This window comes from Polyergus mexicanus, unplaced genomic scaffold, assembly GCF_030449975.1.
Source record: "Polyergus mexicanus isolate NDT 795.1 unplaced genomic scaffold, iyPolMexi1.0 SCAF_2, whole genome shotgun sequence".
NCBI lineage: Eukaryota > Metazoa > Arthropoda > Insecta > Hymenoptera > Formicidae > Polyergus > Polyergus mexicanus.
This window is the reverse complement of record NW_027223322.1, coordinates 4,242,471-4,261,115: the sequence shown is the minus strand read 5'-3', so window position 1 is coordinate 4,261,115 and position 18,645 is coordinate 4,242,471. Positions and strand designations below refer to the sequence as shown.

The window sequence follows — 18,645 nt, the reverse complement described above, 5'->3', positions numbered from 1 at the left end:
AAACGATTGTAGACGTCTCTCTTTGACTGACAAGTAGCAACTTATATATATTAACACTGACTCATGTCTGTTAATTCATATTATATCTAAAAGATCAGGCGGTAATTTAGGGAGTCTTGTATCAACAAGATTCTTGCTCGCAAACACTAAATACCATTATCAGCGAGAACTTGCGGCAAGAGTTACATGATGGAAACTACGTAGAGTTACCTTTATGGTCGCGACAAGACAAGACGTTGTTATTAGACGCGCGAACAACATTATCTTCCATTTCGCGAGCGAGACTCAGTTTAATTAGTGAGCAAATTATCTCGAAATAATAAAGACAATATTTCTATGTTTAACCGTCGATGAAACCTGTGAAATATAACATCTCGAAAGTGTCAAAAAATTAATTATTGTTCACACAATATAACATATCTAAGAATGTTATGAAAAATATATTTCATAACTGATTGTATATTATACACGCTTAATTGTTCAAAAGAAAGTTCGTTTCCTAATGAAACACTAAAATGGGCAAACAAATTTATTATTCTTACGGTTGACAAAGAACGCCGCGGATTCTCTTTCGAAACACAGAATATGGCTGCGACGCTACAAGAAGGAATTAACAATATAATGGACGCAATTACACAAGTACAAAAGACGATGAGAAAGGAGAAGACGAGTCCGACGAGGCAGTTAGCGCGCAAAGACGAGGCGCGATGCAGGCTATGAGCAGGAAGTTTCCCGACGCGGAATACAATTGCACGCGTCGAGGAACTTTCGAATCGATCCAAATCGACATATAGCTCGCCGTTCACAAAAACCCAATGCCGAGGGTTCTTGTTCGGCATTGTAGACGCGATGCAGTAAAATCGTTTGACGCGAAGCAGCTTAGTGCAACACGAACAGTCAAACCGGGCAACATACTTCACGTTTTATATTGTTCCGGTTTGCAGTTTCGCATTTACAGTTATATCACGTTTTTTGGAATTTTGTGTAAATGATTTTTATAATTATACTTGTCACGTGTATATTGTATAATTTTATAAATTTTATACAACGATATTTTTTGTACAAATTTTATATAAATTATATTTATTTGAAAATTATAAATATATTATAGAAGGAGAGAAAGAGAGAGAAATTCTCTTCGCATGAATAATTTTTATCGTAAAGTTATAAATATTGTATATCGTGGACATTGTAAAAATGATATTTATATTTCTATCATATATATTATATATTATAATAAATTATAAATTTATTATAAGCATTATATTTTAGATTATTCATCATCGAAATAGGCAAAATTCTCTGACATGCGTGTTTTCATCATGTGTGGACTTAATCCTCCCCGTTAATAATTATTTAGGAAATTGCCGAAGTACATACAGTCATACACTACCGCTTTCTGCGATGCTGTTCATGTAATCTCTCGGTATGAGTTGTAATCGCTTCGAAATTGGAATTATATGAGGCGCGCGAAGTTTCGTTATTAATTAATTATGTTCCTCGAATCGTTGCTAAATCGCGTAAATTTATTTCCTCCCTGATTACGTTATTCAACGAGGATTTCGCTAAATCTGCTAAATTAAATCGAAATTTATAGATAGACTTTTATCTCATTCTTGAATTCGATTTCTTCTTTCAATCTGATTCATGATGAAATTAATTTTCAAATCATTCTTGTAGTACTCTTATCAAATTAATTAATATGATTTTGATAGAGAGAGAGGGAGAAAGAGAAAGATATATATATATATATATAAACGATATTTAATATAATATTTAATTTAATATTTTTAACATTAATCACTAATACAAAGACTGTATTCAAAACTCTATCAAACGATAAATTCGCAAACATTTTTTATCGCAATAATTTTATTTTTTAAATCAATTTTTATTTTTAATAAAACGTTAAACGTTATGTATTCGGCACTATTTTACGAGTAAAGTAAAACTCGTTTCATCGGAAACAAAATAAACAATGTCGGCGATATTTCACATACAAAGTCGAACGTAATTAACATGAGTGGAAGTTGAATCAAACATTTCTAACTAATGTCGTTTTTTGTTTATTTTACCGTTTTTCGTTTTTCATCGCGTTTTTTTGCTGCATGTTTTTAATTCTCGAATTCCGCGCATTAATAGCCATGATTGGGAAATTCGTGATTCGACAAAAACTACATCAGCGATCGACAACATCTACAGACTGTTGAACAATAAAGCACGAAAAAAAAAAAAAAAATTAGACGAATTCCTCGTCAGCCGTGACAGAGACGAAGTGGCGAATGAACGCGGCGCAAAGTAATCACGATTCATTTTCATTAGCTTTATTAACGAATTCGTGGCTATGCGCGGAATTAGTACCTTGCAATTTCAATTAAATTCCCTTCACGGCGGCCGTGTCGGAAAATGGTTTAAAATAAATTACAGAGCGATATAATTTCGACGATAAATAATATAGTGCCGATCTCTGGTGCAGATGGCAAACCCGCTTTCTCTCTCTCTTTCTCTCCTCTCGGCAAACGTCAAATTTGTTAATAATTTAAAACTCTGCGCAAAATATTTTACACGCATTCATAGTTATAAAGCGTAACGTAAATGTGTGTTGTAAATTATTAAAAAAAAAAAAAAAGATTAAAGAAATGTCTCTTTATTTAAATATGATTTTATACATTTTATATATACGGAAAAAAGTAATTTACATATTGGATAAAAAAATATGATATGAAGCTATTACATTATTTTTCTGAATCATTAATTTCCAAAATAAGAATGTAAAAAATTTTCTCAAACTAGGAAGATAAAAATTTAATATAATATAATACAATATTTAAATATCAAATATATGACAGAATTCGCAAATTGGATACAATATAATCCTTTATTTCCTAATGTTGAACTATTTGAGATATGTGATTTATAGCGTAAAAAATAAATCAACAAAGAAAAAAAAAATAGAAAAAATATAATTCACGTAAATTTAATAAAAAATAGTTTAAAAATGTGATTTGAAATTACAAAAAAAATTGTCAGGCTATAAATGCTGTTCCAAAATACGTCACTAAGCTTAGAAGGTAAATCATGAAAAGATATCGAATACGCACCATGGTGATGACGGTCTTGATGGCTTCTGCCGTAGCCTCCTCACTCGAGGGTGTCTCAACGAGGGTGCTGCCCAAATATTTAAGGATGAATCTTGCCTCGGATGTATCCTCAGATTCCTCCCCGTGCGTCGTGCCCGCCGAACCACTACCCTCTACGCATTCACGGCTATTCGCCAACGCCCATTCCTCGCATAATTCTGCAAGTTAACATCGAATAAAATATTAAGACGCTATAATTAATCTAGCGAGTATTATATATATAAAATTCGCTTTTCTCTTGCGTAAAATCGGAATGAAAAGAAATCCACCCAATTCAAATCAAAATAAAATTTCCCGTAAAATATTTTATTGTTCGAATCTTTTGAGGAAAAAATATTATATTATGATCCTGAAATTCGATTCGAAAATTTTACATAAAGTAAATTTTGACTGTTAAAAACTTGCTTGTTGAATGTACGATCATGGAAATAATCGTGAAGATTGTTTCGTAAATTAATAGAAAATGGAAGAATGTAATAGCAGAAATTTGGAAACCGCTACTCTCTTCACAGACATATAAATCCGGTGGAGATAAATGTTACGGTGGACGGAAAGGGGGATGACCGATGTAACATTAGTCCAAGTTCGTGCAACCACATAAGCCAACCTCGTTGTCTGTCCACTTCGTGACAGGAATAGCCGCACGTGTGTTACAATAATGGATGCCCCAGGTGTGTACATCGTTCTCCAGTTCAAAACTTGTCGAATTGTTGCTATTCCGTCGAGAGAAATTGCGATGCAAAAATGTCAGATCGCCATTTTATAAAACTTGACTCAGTAATAAAGTAAAAATATTTAAAAACATACAGAAGGTTATTTTCTTCTGAGAAAGAAGTTGATGGAAATCTAATTCATCACTTTTGTCGACGAGTTATAATTATTATAAAATAAAGTAAAGTACAATTCCCCTGAATCGAACTTATAAATATTACAAAGTAAGAAATCAAGTATAGTTTGTTCTTTGATGTACGATAAAAAAGAAAAGTTCACAGAAAATTACGTGTTTCGAAGAAAGTTAAAATTAATCATCTTATTTTCTAAAAGAAAGAATTGTAACTGTTATAAAATAAAAATTGTGTAGACTTATATCAGAACTGGTTTTTTTATCGATATTTTTTATATATTAATTATTAATGGCTCGTTGATCTCATTCTCTCTGTTTAATATAATTACAATTAACCTTTTACAATATAGACAAATCGGTATTACAGAAGAGAAAATTCGCGAAAACGTTTTGTTACCGCGATTCGTCTTCGTCGTAAGTTAACGGAACAGTATTGCTCGCTTGCGAAAAAGTACGCGGGCGAGTGTATGTGCGTACATTATTGTCAACTATGTACAACTTTACCCGCGGAACAATTTTGTAAAAGTGGCGAGAATTCGTTACCACTTTTGTGCCGGGGCGCATCGTGACACCTCGCGATCGAGAAAAGAAAAATCGAGCCTCGCGCGATCCCGCGGGCGTCATTCCTACGAATATACGTGTATTGCTTTAGGGGAGTTAGAGGATTCGTGCTACAATGTGTCAAAAGTTTTCGTGCCACCATGGCAGAACGTTATATGCAATCCGACTTTCTCACTCTGACACGCGACTCTTCTCTCACAAATCGACCGGAAAAATAAAAGCCGAAGTACAAATCGAGTAATCCGATAAAGGCCATCAATCGCGTCGCGTATAGCATATGTCTAAAGTCTTTCGAGTACAAATTCCTCCATAAAGTTTGGGACAAAAAAGATTTTATTTTAAAATTTATTTAATTTTAAATATCTTAATAACACTATTTAAAATTAAGTTTTATTAGAATAAAATGCATTTATATAAAATAAAATCGAAAACTAGGTTTTTTTTATGATTATAAAAAAATAATGTATTATAATTTTTGATATTAAAGATTATTTTTTCTAAGCATCGACATTTGCATCATAAAATAAAGCAAGCTTTGGTTAATTTGATTTAAGTGAGTCATTCTTGCAACACACGATATATGTACGTACATACGAAATACGCGATTCGTTGTCGGTGAATAAAAACAGACAGTAGACGTTTCCGCAAATCGAGGAACGCGGAAGACATGAAAGCGCAGGAAACGCGATCGCCGGCTGGCCCATTTGTATCAATTTGTCAATGAGCACTTTCTGCCTACTTTTTTTCTTCCGTATCACTGACTATCAATCTTTAACAATTTTCTAACGTCCGGAGAGATTCTCGCTCGATTTCGCAATAAAAGCGGCTGCTCCGAGCAATTTCTTCGATAAACGTCGCACCGCGAAATGCATCTTGACGTACGATATCGTGATTTGCGAGATGCATCATATCAGATGCGCGTATAAATGATGAGATATCTTATATATTGAAATTTATGATAAAGCGGCTCTTCTAATATATTTCTCGCCTTAGAAAAATTAATTTTAGAAATATTGCAAGCTTTATCAAAAAAATTCTATTCAAAAAGATATCAATTTCAGAATTCTTACTTTTTGATCTTCATGCAATTTTTATACATACGAGATGTGCGTACAATTTTATACAAGTATATAATGTATACTTTAAATTATATAAAATAATATTATACATCATATTTTAATGATACATTATATATGATAATAAATACTGAAATATTTAAATTTTAAATATAAAAAATATTTTAAAATATATTCTTTTTATTGTTTTTTAATGCAGATTAAAGGACAAAAAGCCTTTTTTAACGTAAACATAGCAGATTTCAGACCGCGATAAATTTAGTCGCGACGCGAATATTTATTCCACGGATGTTTCCTTGATGGAATAAAAAGAATTGACTTCCGAGCCGATCGCGAAACGAGTATTTTAATATTTCAACGGCCGCGTTGACAGGTCGTACTACGTGAAAGCCATTCTGCGCGCGACGTCGCTGACGGAAATGCAGCACCATCCGGCTGAAAATTTATGCCTAACCGTACTATCCCCATCCGGCGCAGCGCGGTATGGAAAACCGATATGTGTGGTATGTGCTCGTGAAGTTCCATCGCGGGAAAGGTAACCGAAGGAACAATGGACGCGATGAGAACTTTCAAGTATTATTCAGGATATTATATCGCTCCCATACTTTTCACAAATTATCGATTTTTTTTTTTTAACCAAATTTGTGCAAATACATTTTTTTACTCATTTCTTCCTCGATTCCTCTTTGACACCCTACGTATAAGGCTCCTACGAAAATTTATGAACTATAATAAGGACGATGTGTTACGTCGATAACATAAATTTGACGAGCGCTTCGATGTATCTCGTCGATCCAAGTTTTTTTTTGACGGAGGATCTTCGGAGACACGCAGTTTCCATGACGAAATGGAAAGATCTCTGGTCCAAAGAACTCTTTATTATAGTTCGCGGCAGCAAATCGTTTCTCTCTCTTTATTTCTCTATCTCTCTTGGGCAAAAGCAATTTGTGGGGTGCTTTTCCCGCTTCGGACGCGGACTACGCGAAATTGGGCCAATTACTTGAAGTTTTTTCAGCAATTACTAAAACGACCGCGGAACGACTGAGCTTGGGAGAGAAATTAACTATCCGAGAAATTGAGAGAGGGAAAGAGAAGGAAGAGAGAACTCGTGTTCTTAGAAGTCTAATTTTTACACTTGGCAGATTCATTCATGCGGTCTTGATTCGCTGGTTGACGTTTGCATGGTAAAATCAATGGCGTGATGGATATAAAAAACACATCCTGGGATATAAATTTCCTTTAAATAGTTCGAGTAGAGACGAGAAGTCGATCCAGTCGTGGATTGACCGCGAATAAAATCTTCGTCGGGGACCTTTCAGTGAGCGATCGTGCCAGTCGATTTTATTTCTACCCGCACTTGGCTTACGATCTGATTCGTCCGATGTACGCACGGGCTTAACCGCGGGGGAAACTTTGTTCCTTAAGCTTGTTGCTCACCAACGATATTTTTCCTCTCCCATGTTCAATACATACCGTTGAAGAACGATGGGAATGGAATTGATGCGCTCTCTTTCATTCTTTTTCTCTCTATCTCTCCGCGTGAATTTTCTTGCGAATCCGCTCGCGAATGCAATCTTATCAATGCAACGAGGAACATCGCCGCGATTCTCGACGCGCATGTATATATATAGTGTACGTAGATTTGTTTCTTTGAAAAGAGATAGATTAGATTACGAATGGAAAATAATCTATAATAGCGAGACATCCAACAATAAAGAGATACCAGAGATATATTGTATATTTTACGCACGATGTATCCTTTAAATCTCCTTTAAACATTGAAGCATGCTCTCAGACCATTAAGTTTAACTAGCTAAAGGACTATTGACGTTAAAGGCTAGTTTCTTCGAAATATTGGAAAAATTATTTTCTTTTTAAAATATATAGGTCGAAAAATATTTTATTTTTTGCACGTCTAAAAAATTTTATTGACAGACGATACTTGCTAAAACATTTAAAGAAAAAACCGTATTTCCAGTTCTGTGCATACGAGATTATCGGAATTAAATGTCTTTTGTTATCGTTGCTCGTTAAAGAGAGATTTAGACGATGATTTTACTGCGCGGTAATCAATGGATATTGCTTGCTGCGAAGGCAGAAAATTGAGAAGAAAAACCAATACGACGTTCCAGCGAACGATTCGCCATTTCGCCCGTATTTCGCGACGGCGATTCACCATAGGATTTCTATTGAATACGGCTTTTCATCCGGAGAGCTGAGCGCGTATCCATATCGGTTACGCGCTTTCATTCGTTTCTCCGGTCCGCGACACGTAACTGCTGCCAGATATTTCTTTCCTCCTTGTATGCAATATTTCTCTACTTGGAATCACAACTGAATTCCATCGCTGCCACCGGTAAAACTCGACGATATGAAATTATCGAACGGGCTATTCCTTCCTTTCTTTTCCAATCCGCGAAATTGCGAGTGCGCAAACTTGAAAAAGTATCTCATGCAATTCTCAAATCTCGATTGAATCCGTAAGTCTCAATATCTTCAAGTAAAAGCATTATCGATTAATTTTAATATCTCAATTAAAATCTTGTTTAATTGTAATTACGTCACAGGTGAAAATATAAAACAAAATAGTATGTATTTCTTGGATCAATTTTAGATAGATATTACTTTAACAAAATCCTTAAACATCATATGTAGTTATCAACGTATTTAAAATGAACAGTTCAAAAGAAAACATATAATTAAGTTATATAAAATTATCTAATATTTTACTATATCTTTTTTTTTTAAATTAATTCTCATATTATAAATCCAATAGTTAAGAAGAGGAATTATTTTAACTTTTAATGAATACCCTTTAACAAATAAGAGAAACATTCGCATAAACATTCGTGCCATTTTATGCATGCAATCGAATGTATTTAGAGCCGGCTGATAGGAGTCTCGAACTGCATAGTAATCGTGTGCAAACGCACGAGCACAAACAATGCAGCCGCGCTGTTCAGAAATTAAATCGGCGAAAATTAGCCTCCAAACTGCGCTCGTACGCAACAAAAATTTCCCATTCCCGTTAATAGGATGTTCCCGTTAATGCTTACAGCGAGTAGCAGCAAAAGAAAAGAAGGCAGAATCTCGTTAGATTCTTTTATCTAAAAAAGAAATAAAACATTCCAAAAGTCACACCTCTTTTCGCATTTTCTTTTTCTGGCACAAGATTCATCATTTTTATATAATCATTATTATAAGATATATATATATATATATATATATATATATATATATATATATATGTATATTATATTTATTCAAGTGCAAAATATACGTATATATCTATAACATATACACCTCGCGACTTTCTTTGCAAACGCGCGGAAAAATTATTATTCAAGAGATAAGATTTTCTTTTATATAGACAATAATTGGATCGCGATTTTATTCCGTCGAATACAACAACCATCGCATCGAAGAGCAGTTTACATTTTCAAGATGTCGCGATTTACAAAGCTCGTGCCGTGTACAATTGATATGAAATTTAATTGTTTGTAGTAAGAGAAAGAAAAATATCTTTACTTTATAGGGAAAATACAGCTCGGTCAAAAATATACGTTCCAAAAAGATTTCCGCTTGACGAGCGAAGATAGGAAAATAAAGAGCTAAGGGAAATTGAATAACTTATTCAAAAATATTGTCACTGGGCTTCCGCGTTCAAAATTGAGTTCTTATTTTAATCCGATTTATTTTATTCAAACCTATCAATTCTTATTATAGTTTTACTATCCATCAAAGAATCATACATATCTCTTTATAATGCAATTTATATTCTAAAAAGAGGAGCTCAAAAAGTTTTTAATCATTTTTGTGTAATGTAACAGAGACATTGGCAATCTGTTAGTTAGATCTTTTTAATCAGGATCTTTTCGAGGAACATCAGAATCCTCGTGGAAGTTTCTCACGTTTCCCATTCGCGTCCCCAGTAACTTGCAATGTTTCGCTCTAATCGAAACTCTAAACGAAAGGGTGGCCTCGAAATCGACATAAACCTTCTCGGAGTTACGAGCTGCCTCGATTCACGTGACGGCGAGGAGGTGAATCGCCGTACTGAACTAAAGAACGGAGCTCAATAAACTCGAGATCTTTATTTCCGGCGATACGGGGGATGAACCCCCGTGAGATACGTCTAACCGGTGCGCAGCAGTAACACCGTACTTTACTCGAACGAGGTGATGGCGGTATAGATGTCACGTTTTATTTATTTTTTGCTAATGAGAGTGACTTGCGTTTCGCATAATATTTGTTACTCCATAAATAATACAATATAAATATTGAAGTAGAGCAAAATACTTTCTAAATTATATATATCGAATAAAATAAAAGAAGAAAAGAACGCATACAAAATTAAATTAGACTAGAAAAATAATACAAAAAAGATCAGACGCAAAAATTATTTGTAAAGGTAAGATCGACTTTATGAATCGATCCAGAAATGCAATATTAAAATGTAATACGGGAAAAGAGTTTTAGCATAGAAACGTGCTCGGCACATATAATCCATTCTCTATCCATTTCTTAGATAAAATTATCTCGTTTCCGTGCTCCCGTTTCGTAGAGCAGCGGCATTTCTCATGATAAGGCGTTCATAGGTTTTTCCACCTCATAAACAACCGCGCGCGCACAAGCTGTAATCGCGTTTGCATATTTACGTATCACGGTTCTCCGATAGCGAAATACGCAATTTTTCTGGCGATTACGCGCGTAACGAGATTCGCGTAAAAGCACATCGACGTTTATACGATATCTGAGAGAAAAAATTGGTAAGATGGAGCTTCATAGGCCTGGATTGACTGATGCATTTGCGAAAAATAATAGTCCCAATATTTTTACTCTTTTAAATCTTTTAAATTCTAATATATCCTTCCAAGATCGCTTAATGCGATTTAAAGGTGCAGTTATTAATTTTTATAATTAGAACGAGAAATATCATTATGCGATGTAACAGCAACAAATTAGTAATTAATTATAGCTGAAAAATAAAAAAAGAAATAAACGAAAACAGTTTGACTAGGTTTTTTTTTTTTTTCTTTTAAAGAAATTAAACCGCCGGTTTAAACAAACAGATCATCATAATAACAATGGCGAAAGCAATCGTCCACATAATCTCAAAGGAACAGCCGCGGCCGATTCATTTGAATACGGTAGCGTTGTTTTGCCAAGCGAGCGTAAAATATTCATGGCTTTTTCCAGCTCGTAAACCCGGAACCCGCGTATATCCGCGGGGATCGAAGACTGGATTTCGGCGTATAAATTATTTGCACGATGTAGCATATAGACGTATCATGCGGCTCCAAGAAACTTTTAATTGTGAAACTTTGCGTTGCGCACCACCGTACCGGCCACCGTGTATTCGTACTCTTATGTTTCCATTAATTTAGAAAATAAGCGGAACGGCGCCATATCGCGAAACGCTATAAAGCTGAGATGAACTATTTATTTTTGCCACTGCTCGAAAACAGAGCAAAATATACTGAAAAGGAATATCATATTATGACCATAATATAATAAATATCATATTACGATATTCATTATATTCTTTTCCAGAAAAGAATATAATAATGAATATCATATTATGATGATACTTTGCAATACTTTGTTTGCGTGCTAATAAAGCTATTTATCTATCAACGAATGTTCCTTTAGTTTTTACTAAAATTTGATCAGGTCGTAATTATTGTAACTTTTTATATATTTTTTTTTATATCAGAATGGTGAACATATAGAGCATCTGTAAGATAGAAAACAGTGATTGAGCGTTAAAATTTAAACGGAATGGGAAGCGACAAAGCGAAATGGCAACTTGTGCAAATGACAAGCAGTGGTGGAACCTCTTCTTTCTTGAAAAGAGATTCGAGATGACGGAAGCTGCGCATCTTGATTTGCCACCGTCGTCATTCATCTGGTGGTACCTTAATTTTAGCGGCTTTTCGCAGTTTCCCTACTCTTTACGAGATTATTATACGAGAAAGAGTAATGGATGGCTTGTGCTTCGCCATGAACGTCGATTTCTCCATGGCAAAATACGCGCTTTTGCCAACTCGGTACGTATTAGTTGAAAGGAAGCTTTGTCGCTTGTATTTGTACAAATATAAATCAATTTAAAACAATAAATTCCAAAAAGTTTTCCTCAACGATGAATTCCCAAGAATTATTTTCATCATTTTGAGAAATATATGGTTAAAGGTAAAAAGAATAAGATCAAAAGAATATTGAAGAGATAAAATATTATTGTAGATATTATTAAAGAAAGTTCATTCTTTTCTAATTAATAAATTATTATCGGATAACTAGTATAAGAGAGAAAGAGAGAGAGAGAGAGAGACAACGGGCAAAGTACAGCATGTTATTTAAGAATCCTTCAAAGATAAAATCTGAATATTTTAAACACGAAAATATTTCTATTAAAATATTCTCTGATATTCTCTTGATATGTTGGACAATAAAAATTTTCGCGAGAATAAAATAAATTTTTTTTTTCTAAAATAAATCGATATTTCCTAGATCGATCGTGGAATAATTCAAAAATCTTCCAATTTAAACATGAATTCGAGGAAATTACGATCAAAATATATATTCTGGTAGTGTGTCTACACTGGATGTTCCATTTGTAGACGGAATACCGCATCAAATCGATGGCCGATACATCGTTCCTACGCAGAGTGCTGCAATGAGATAAAGGAAGCCGTATACTCGGCATTCTCGCCCTAGTAATAGCGTCTCTCCGAAACGGTGTCTCTGCACTTCTCTTGATTATGTGAGCGGAACAAGGAGGAGCGTGCATAACCACAAGCCATGCCGAGAAACGCGCTTCTCCGCTTACTCTTGCGGGCGCAAATTTTTTAATTTAAAGTCACGTTACCAACTAATTTCGTTCGCCTCGAGCGTAAAAACAATGCCCGCAACTAATTAAAAAAATGCAACAACGACAATAATATGGCGGAGCTTAGTCTATCCTTTTGATACGTCGGTCTCTTTATTCATTCCAGGAGAAATCTAAAGTTTTTATAAACCATTTCTTTCTCTCTCTCTCTCTCTCTTTTTCTCTTTTTCTCTCTGTATAAACGATCTTTCGCACAATTCTATAAGTTTTACAAGTATTCTTGGATGGAAGCGATAACGACAAGATATTTTTACTAAATATATATGATTAAATTGCTTCTTACTTGTTAATCTAATAGAAATATTGAGATATTTTACTGACTTTTTTTCATGATTTTAAAAACTGTTGAAAATACCCTTTTGGCCACATTCCATAATATCAGACATAATCAAATTGTATCAATCTAAACTTAATTTCCAATAAATTTTATTTCGAAAAAGATATTGATCATTAGAAAAAAAATAACAGATAATAAAGTTGGAGGAAGTGCTTAGAGTTGAATTTGCGCTAACAATAAGAAGAAAACAATTTAAAAAAGTGTAATAATTATCGGATATCTTTTATATATATAATATGTTAATTAGATATTCTTGATCTTCTTTAGTTTTAAGATATTTAAAGAAATTTTACTGTCCTAAAAAATAAACTGCGAAGACTCTCGCTAGTGACCGCTTTCATTGTCCGTTTGACATAGAGCAAAAAGCAAAAGAAAAAGAAATGCTGTGCTTGGCGGTGCATGGTGATGCAATAGAATGAACTTTTCAAAGTCGCGTTAGCGATCCGTTTAATTGCACTTGTGCAGCGAAAGCTGTGTTCTTTTGGCGAATAATTAAAAAATATATATCACGAGTCTCCCAAAGTAAAGCCATATCGAGAACAATCTTTTGCGAAATTTTTGCTTCAGAAAGAAATAAAGCAAATATAGAGAAAAATATGGTTTATTTTATAACGCTAATAATAATAATTCATATATATATATATATATATATATATATATATATATTAATTTATATATAAATACTGTACAATATATAATATACAATATAAACATACAAACTAAGATTTATAAATATTTGTTACAAATTGTATTGATAAAGCGTTTATCGAAGCTATTACTTTACTTGTAAATGTTAATTTAGATCTTTCTAGCTTTTCATAAAAAGCATATCATTTTTTCGATTTAATAAATCGCTAATAAAAATCGCATATTTTTGCTATAAATATCAAGTGCATGTTTATAGATATATGTTAGAGACAAATGACACATATATAAAAGATCAAAATAAATGTTTCCGAATGTTTTTTTTTTTTTTCTTTCACTGTTTTGTCTATCAATATAAAACGCGTTCTGCCAGTTATCCTCCGCGAGAATCGGCATTATTGTAACGTCCGTTCTCGGACAAGTGCGACAGGTAAATTGGATCGAACTCGCGTCGGGCATTGACTCGAGTCAAGTTTCGCCGCTTCTATTTCGCGAAAAGTTTGTGTGCCGACTTTGAGAGAATCGAGTCTGTTCTGGGTTTCACGTCTGTTTCCATGGATTTAGCGATCCAAGAATAAAGGACGGTTGAGAATGGAGGAGGGAAGGGGGGAAGAAAATGCCTGGCCATATCCGTAGGGGTTTATAGGAAGTATCTTACAGCTGGATAATTAATCCCGCTCTACGGACCTTCTACGGACCTGCAACGTGCTCGACCGTGCTCGATTTAAGGATATGAAAGATGCAAAACACGAGATATATACGAGAAGATTCGACCTTATTCCGTAAAACTGTGAGAACACCTACCAGTATATAGTGTTCTTTTTCACGGGATCCGCGCGACCTTCTGTTCTCGCGAAAACTGTCCCTAAAATATACAGTGTGGAAAATATGTCGCGCTTTCTTTTTACAACCGAGCTCTATATGTGTCGAGAAATTTTCATCGAGAGATGTAAAGTACGATGTTAAAATCGAAAACTAGAAAAATATGAAATATTATAGTGACGATTAAATACGGTTGATATTAAAATCTATCCTTTTTTTATAATTACTCTTTTATATTCTCGCATATTGCATCTGTTTTATTTTTATTAAAACAGAAATGAAAATATGAATTTTATAAAAATTTTATTAAAAGAGTTATAAATATATTCATATTGCCCATTTAGTTATTTTTTTATTCTAATCAGATCAAAAATTTATATCCTTTGCCTCTCCCTTTTTCCACATTAAAAAAGATTCTCGAGGACAAATTCTATTTTCTCCTGAAGAACACAGGTCCATAAAGTATATATTTAATAACTTATTGCAGTCTTGCATAAAATATGCCATTATCAAACACGGTCGCTTTACCAGATACGTGATCTTTTGTAACGCTTAAAAGATAATAAGATTTTTCACGAGTTCGTGATCAAAAAGACGCTCGAAGGAAGGATCCCGCTGTTGCTAAGGCCAAGCTTAGTTGTTGTTACGCAACAGAAATTTTCCGGATGAAAACGTCAATTATCGCGACTGAAGAGTGTCAGAAAGTCATCGGGAAAATATTTGAAACTTGGAAAAGGAGATAAGATATTTTCAGGACGTCGAAAAATCAAATCCGAGAGAAGAATTCGCATGAACGAGGGAGAACTTCCTATCCAGTCACGTTCGCAAAATTTCATTATTCTTTCGAAACAAAGAATCTTTTTTATAGAGGAAGCGTCAAGTTCTTCCTCTTTCTTTCTCTCTGTCGATAAGGGTTTCCGAAAAAGAAGGATCGTCCTGAAAACGACGAAAGATTCTCGACAATGCCGACGCGAGAAGCAATTTCTCCTTCTCCTCGTCTTGAGGGGACAATCCAAAGAAAAGGATTTTCTCCCGTTTATTTCCCCTTTGAGCTCACCTTCCTGCCGATCGAACGGTACCTTCGTGTCTTTTTGCCGCACGTTACCGCCGCAGGCGCTATTTCGGAACGGAATTACGAGCGATCGGTCGGAAATGAGTAATCGATCAGGTGCATAGGCAAGTAAATGAACTTCCGCGTCTAGTTTTGGATTTGCATAATTAGCAGCCTCGAGCAGTGTGCATAATTTATCCAATCAATCGGATATACATACATATATATATACATGTACGTACGTAAAGACTCTCGAATTAGACTATACACAGTATTAAAAATAATACAATAATGCATAACAATGCAGATGCAATTATTATATAACATCTACTTGATTAATTAAAGGTAAAAGAATATTCTTGTTTATTTATATCTTAAGTGTACAAAATATTGAATCAAATAAATTAAACTGACATTTTTCTAAAAAGTAAACACTTGTATAAAATATTTACCTAAGTATATCTTTGAGTTTAACTTTTAAAAATTTTGAAAGAAACATTAATTCTATTAATAATGTTTTTAGAAGATTACCGTTAGAAAAATTAGTTTTTGATTTGTCCGATATAACTAAATCATCAATCTTCATTTTTTTTTTTTTTTTATAAATTATTTAATCTATTTTGAAAAAAACGATTATTGTTTAATAATATGATATTTGATTGAGAATGAAGAAGTAGCAAAAAATAGTATTTAATTTGATTTGCGCTAAGAAAAAAATAATTAGAGAAAATACAACCAATTTTTCTTAATTAAATTCTTACTGCATCTTAATACGCTAAATTCAATAATTATTAAGCAATTTACTTAATATCCATTCATCTTATCGCAGAAAAATCTCGTCGCACGTTCACTCGACTATCACTAATCACCCCGATTATCTCCATATTGCCGAAGCGTTATTGCATAAGCGCCAATCTTTCGCTTAAATGAGGAATTCTGTCTCGCAAATGAGAAACTTCAAATCGATCTAACGCACGTGATCTAATCGCACATGGGACAAAGTTTACTCCAGGCCAAGATGAAAGTCAATTAAAGCTTCGCGCCGACATGGAAAAGCTGAAATGAAAGCCCTCGGCGAAGCTACGATAGAAAGTCGGAGTCAGTTTTCCAAAACATTTTCCGTTTGCTCGCCGTTCTCTCAGCTTTGTCGAGCGGCTTAAGAAGCAAAAAAATTCATCCCCGGTGTCTGCGCGAACTCGCTTTAACTCGAATGCACTTTAACCCTCCACGCTTCGCTCCACACGCTGCTACCTAGCTTTTCTAGACGACCGGGTCCAGCTTTTGTCTCGCTCTTTTCAGTCCCCGAGGCTGCGCAAGATCCGTTAAATCGTTCTATCTCCTAGCCGCCAGAGCTCTGGGCTCTACCATCTTTTATTTTAGGTCACCATAGAGAAGGAACAAGAGTTATAGCTCTTTGTCGAAAGTGCATTAGCATTGCTAATAATAGAGAATGAGAATTTGCAATGAGAATTTAGAATGAACTTTTTGCCTCATACGAAAATTTGATGAAAATTTATGCCAATTTTTTAATATTTCATACGGCTCAAATAATATAATATTTTTAATTTTAGTTTTGTTTCTTTGAAAAAAATTGAAACTTTAAAATAAATTTATGGTGAATTTTAATATATATCTTTTGTGATTAATATAAGATATAAGATAGTTTAGAAACATTTTGAGAGAACATATAAGAGATCTTGAAGTTTTTATAATTTATAAGTAAAATTATGAAAGCTATCTTACAAACGCTATTAACATTATTATAAGACGTTTTTGATTCTAACATAAGCGAATAAAATTGAGTTTAATATTGTGAAAATGGAAAAAAGTTTTATGAAAATCGCATGTATATAATTTTGTAATAACGTTTTTATTATACATATATGTAATATATGTTTCAAGAGAACATTCTATTTTTTCAAAAAATATTATTTCAGCATTATATAAAATGTCTGAATTTCCCTTAATGTAATAAAAAAAAAAGAAAGAAAAAGAGCAGCTTTTATTTTAATAATCAAGCAAATTTACTTTTAAGTTTATGTTACGTGTTTCATGAGAGAGAGAAAGAGAGAGAGAGAGATCCTTTTACTTCATTCTTCTACTTAATCCAATATTATTATTTTTGACATTAGAGATTACATAACATGTCGAGAGAGATATCCCTAAAAAGTTATCTATACATCCTGTATATGTATAGTTATCTGTGTATCCTATTTATGATTTTTCTTCGAAATATTCACTTAAAATATATTTTTGTTCTTTAATTCTGTCACATTTTGAAAAAAAAAAAAAGAATACGCGATATATATGTTAGAACACACACAGTTACATATAATTGTATCTCATATATATTCCATTTTGGTGCACTATTTCATTACTATTGAATGGTGCAACTATTGGTACTGTAAGCAAACGAACTTTCCTTAAATATCCGTTCGTCCGAATTATAACGATCTACTCGAACATTCCGAAACAATGACTTCTGCAACGGCACAATGCGCCGCTTTGTCAAGGCATTCCTCCTGGGGTGAATCTATATGATCGCCAGACACATTACAATATTACTCGCGTGTAACGCACATAGAAACCCTCCAAAAGCGGGAAGTTAAATCCGCAAGTATGTTCCAACGAAAGGACCCTAGTTCATAGGGTTGCGAACCCGGGCTTTGTAAGCGAGATATGTGCTCGAGCACGAGAGGCAACCCGACCTCCCTTCCGCCCTTTCAACCATGTGTTCCGTAACTCGTCCTCCTCCTGTGTTTACGACCCTGCAGTGTGACTTAATAAACGCCCCTAAATTACGCCGTTACGTCGTCTCGTTTCCTGCGAGTACGAAAAAGCATGTTCTCGTCTTTAGACTGCATTGCTTGATATACCACAATTCTAATTGCATCAAATTTTGACTACCAAAAATTGTTTCTTATACTCTATTGTTTTCTAAACATTGAATCAATTGTTAAACCAACTTATTATTTAATATAATAATTTAGGAACATTTTGGCATATAAGAGATGTCAACGCTTTTATAATTTAGCAATATTACTGGGGTCTTAAAAACACTGATATCTATGTTGAAACATTTTTATTATGACGATATTAATGAATTTGGTGCAAGAAGAATGGCCAAAGTAATTTCAACACACACAGGATGTGATGAAAAATGTAATAGATATCAAAATAATCGTAAAGCTAGTTTTATTTTTATTTAGATAATAGTATTTTTATTTTATCTCAAGATTTGTATTTTCAAGATAATATAATATTATTTTATTATACAAAA

General features: G+C 33.7%; 1 protein-coding gene across 3 annotated transcripts in view; it reads right to left on the bottom strand.

Moving 5' to 3' along the window:
• LOC138944671 (low density lipoprotein receptor adapter protein 1) overlaps nucleotides 1-18,645 on the bottom strand; it is a 67,950-nt gene that overhangs the window by 12,727 nt on the left and 36,578 nt on the right. For all 3 annotated transcript variants that reach the window (XM_070315520.1, XM_070315521.1, XM_070315519.1), the window contains exon 2: nucleotides 3,102-3,298. In XM_070315520.1, the coding sequence (XP_070171621.1) occupies nucleotides 3,102-3,298 (197 nt within the window). The remainder of the gene's footprint in view (nucleotides 1-3,101; nucleotides 3,299-18,645) is intronic.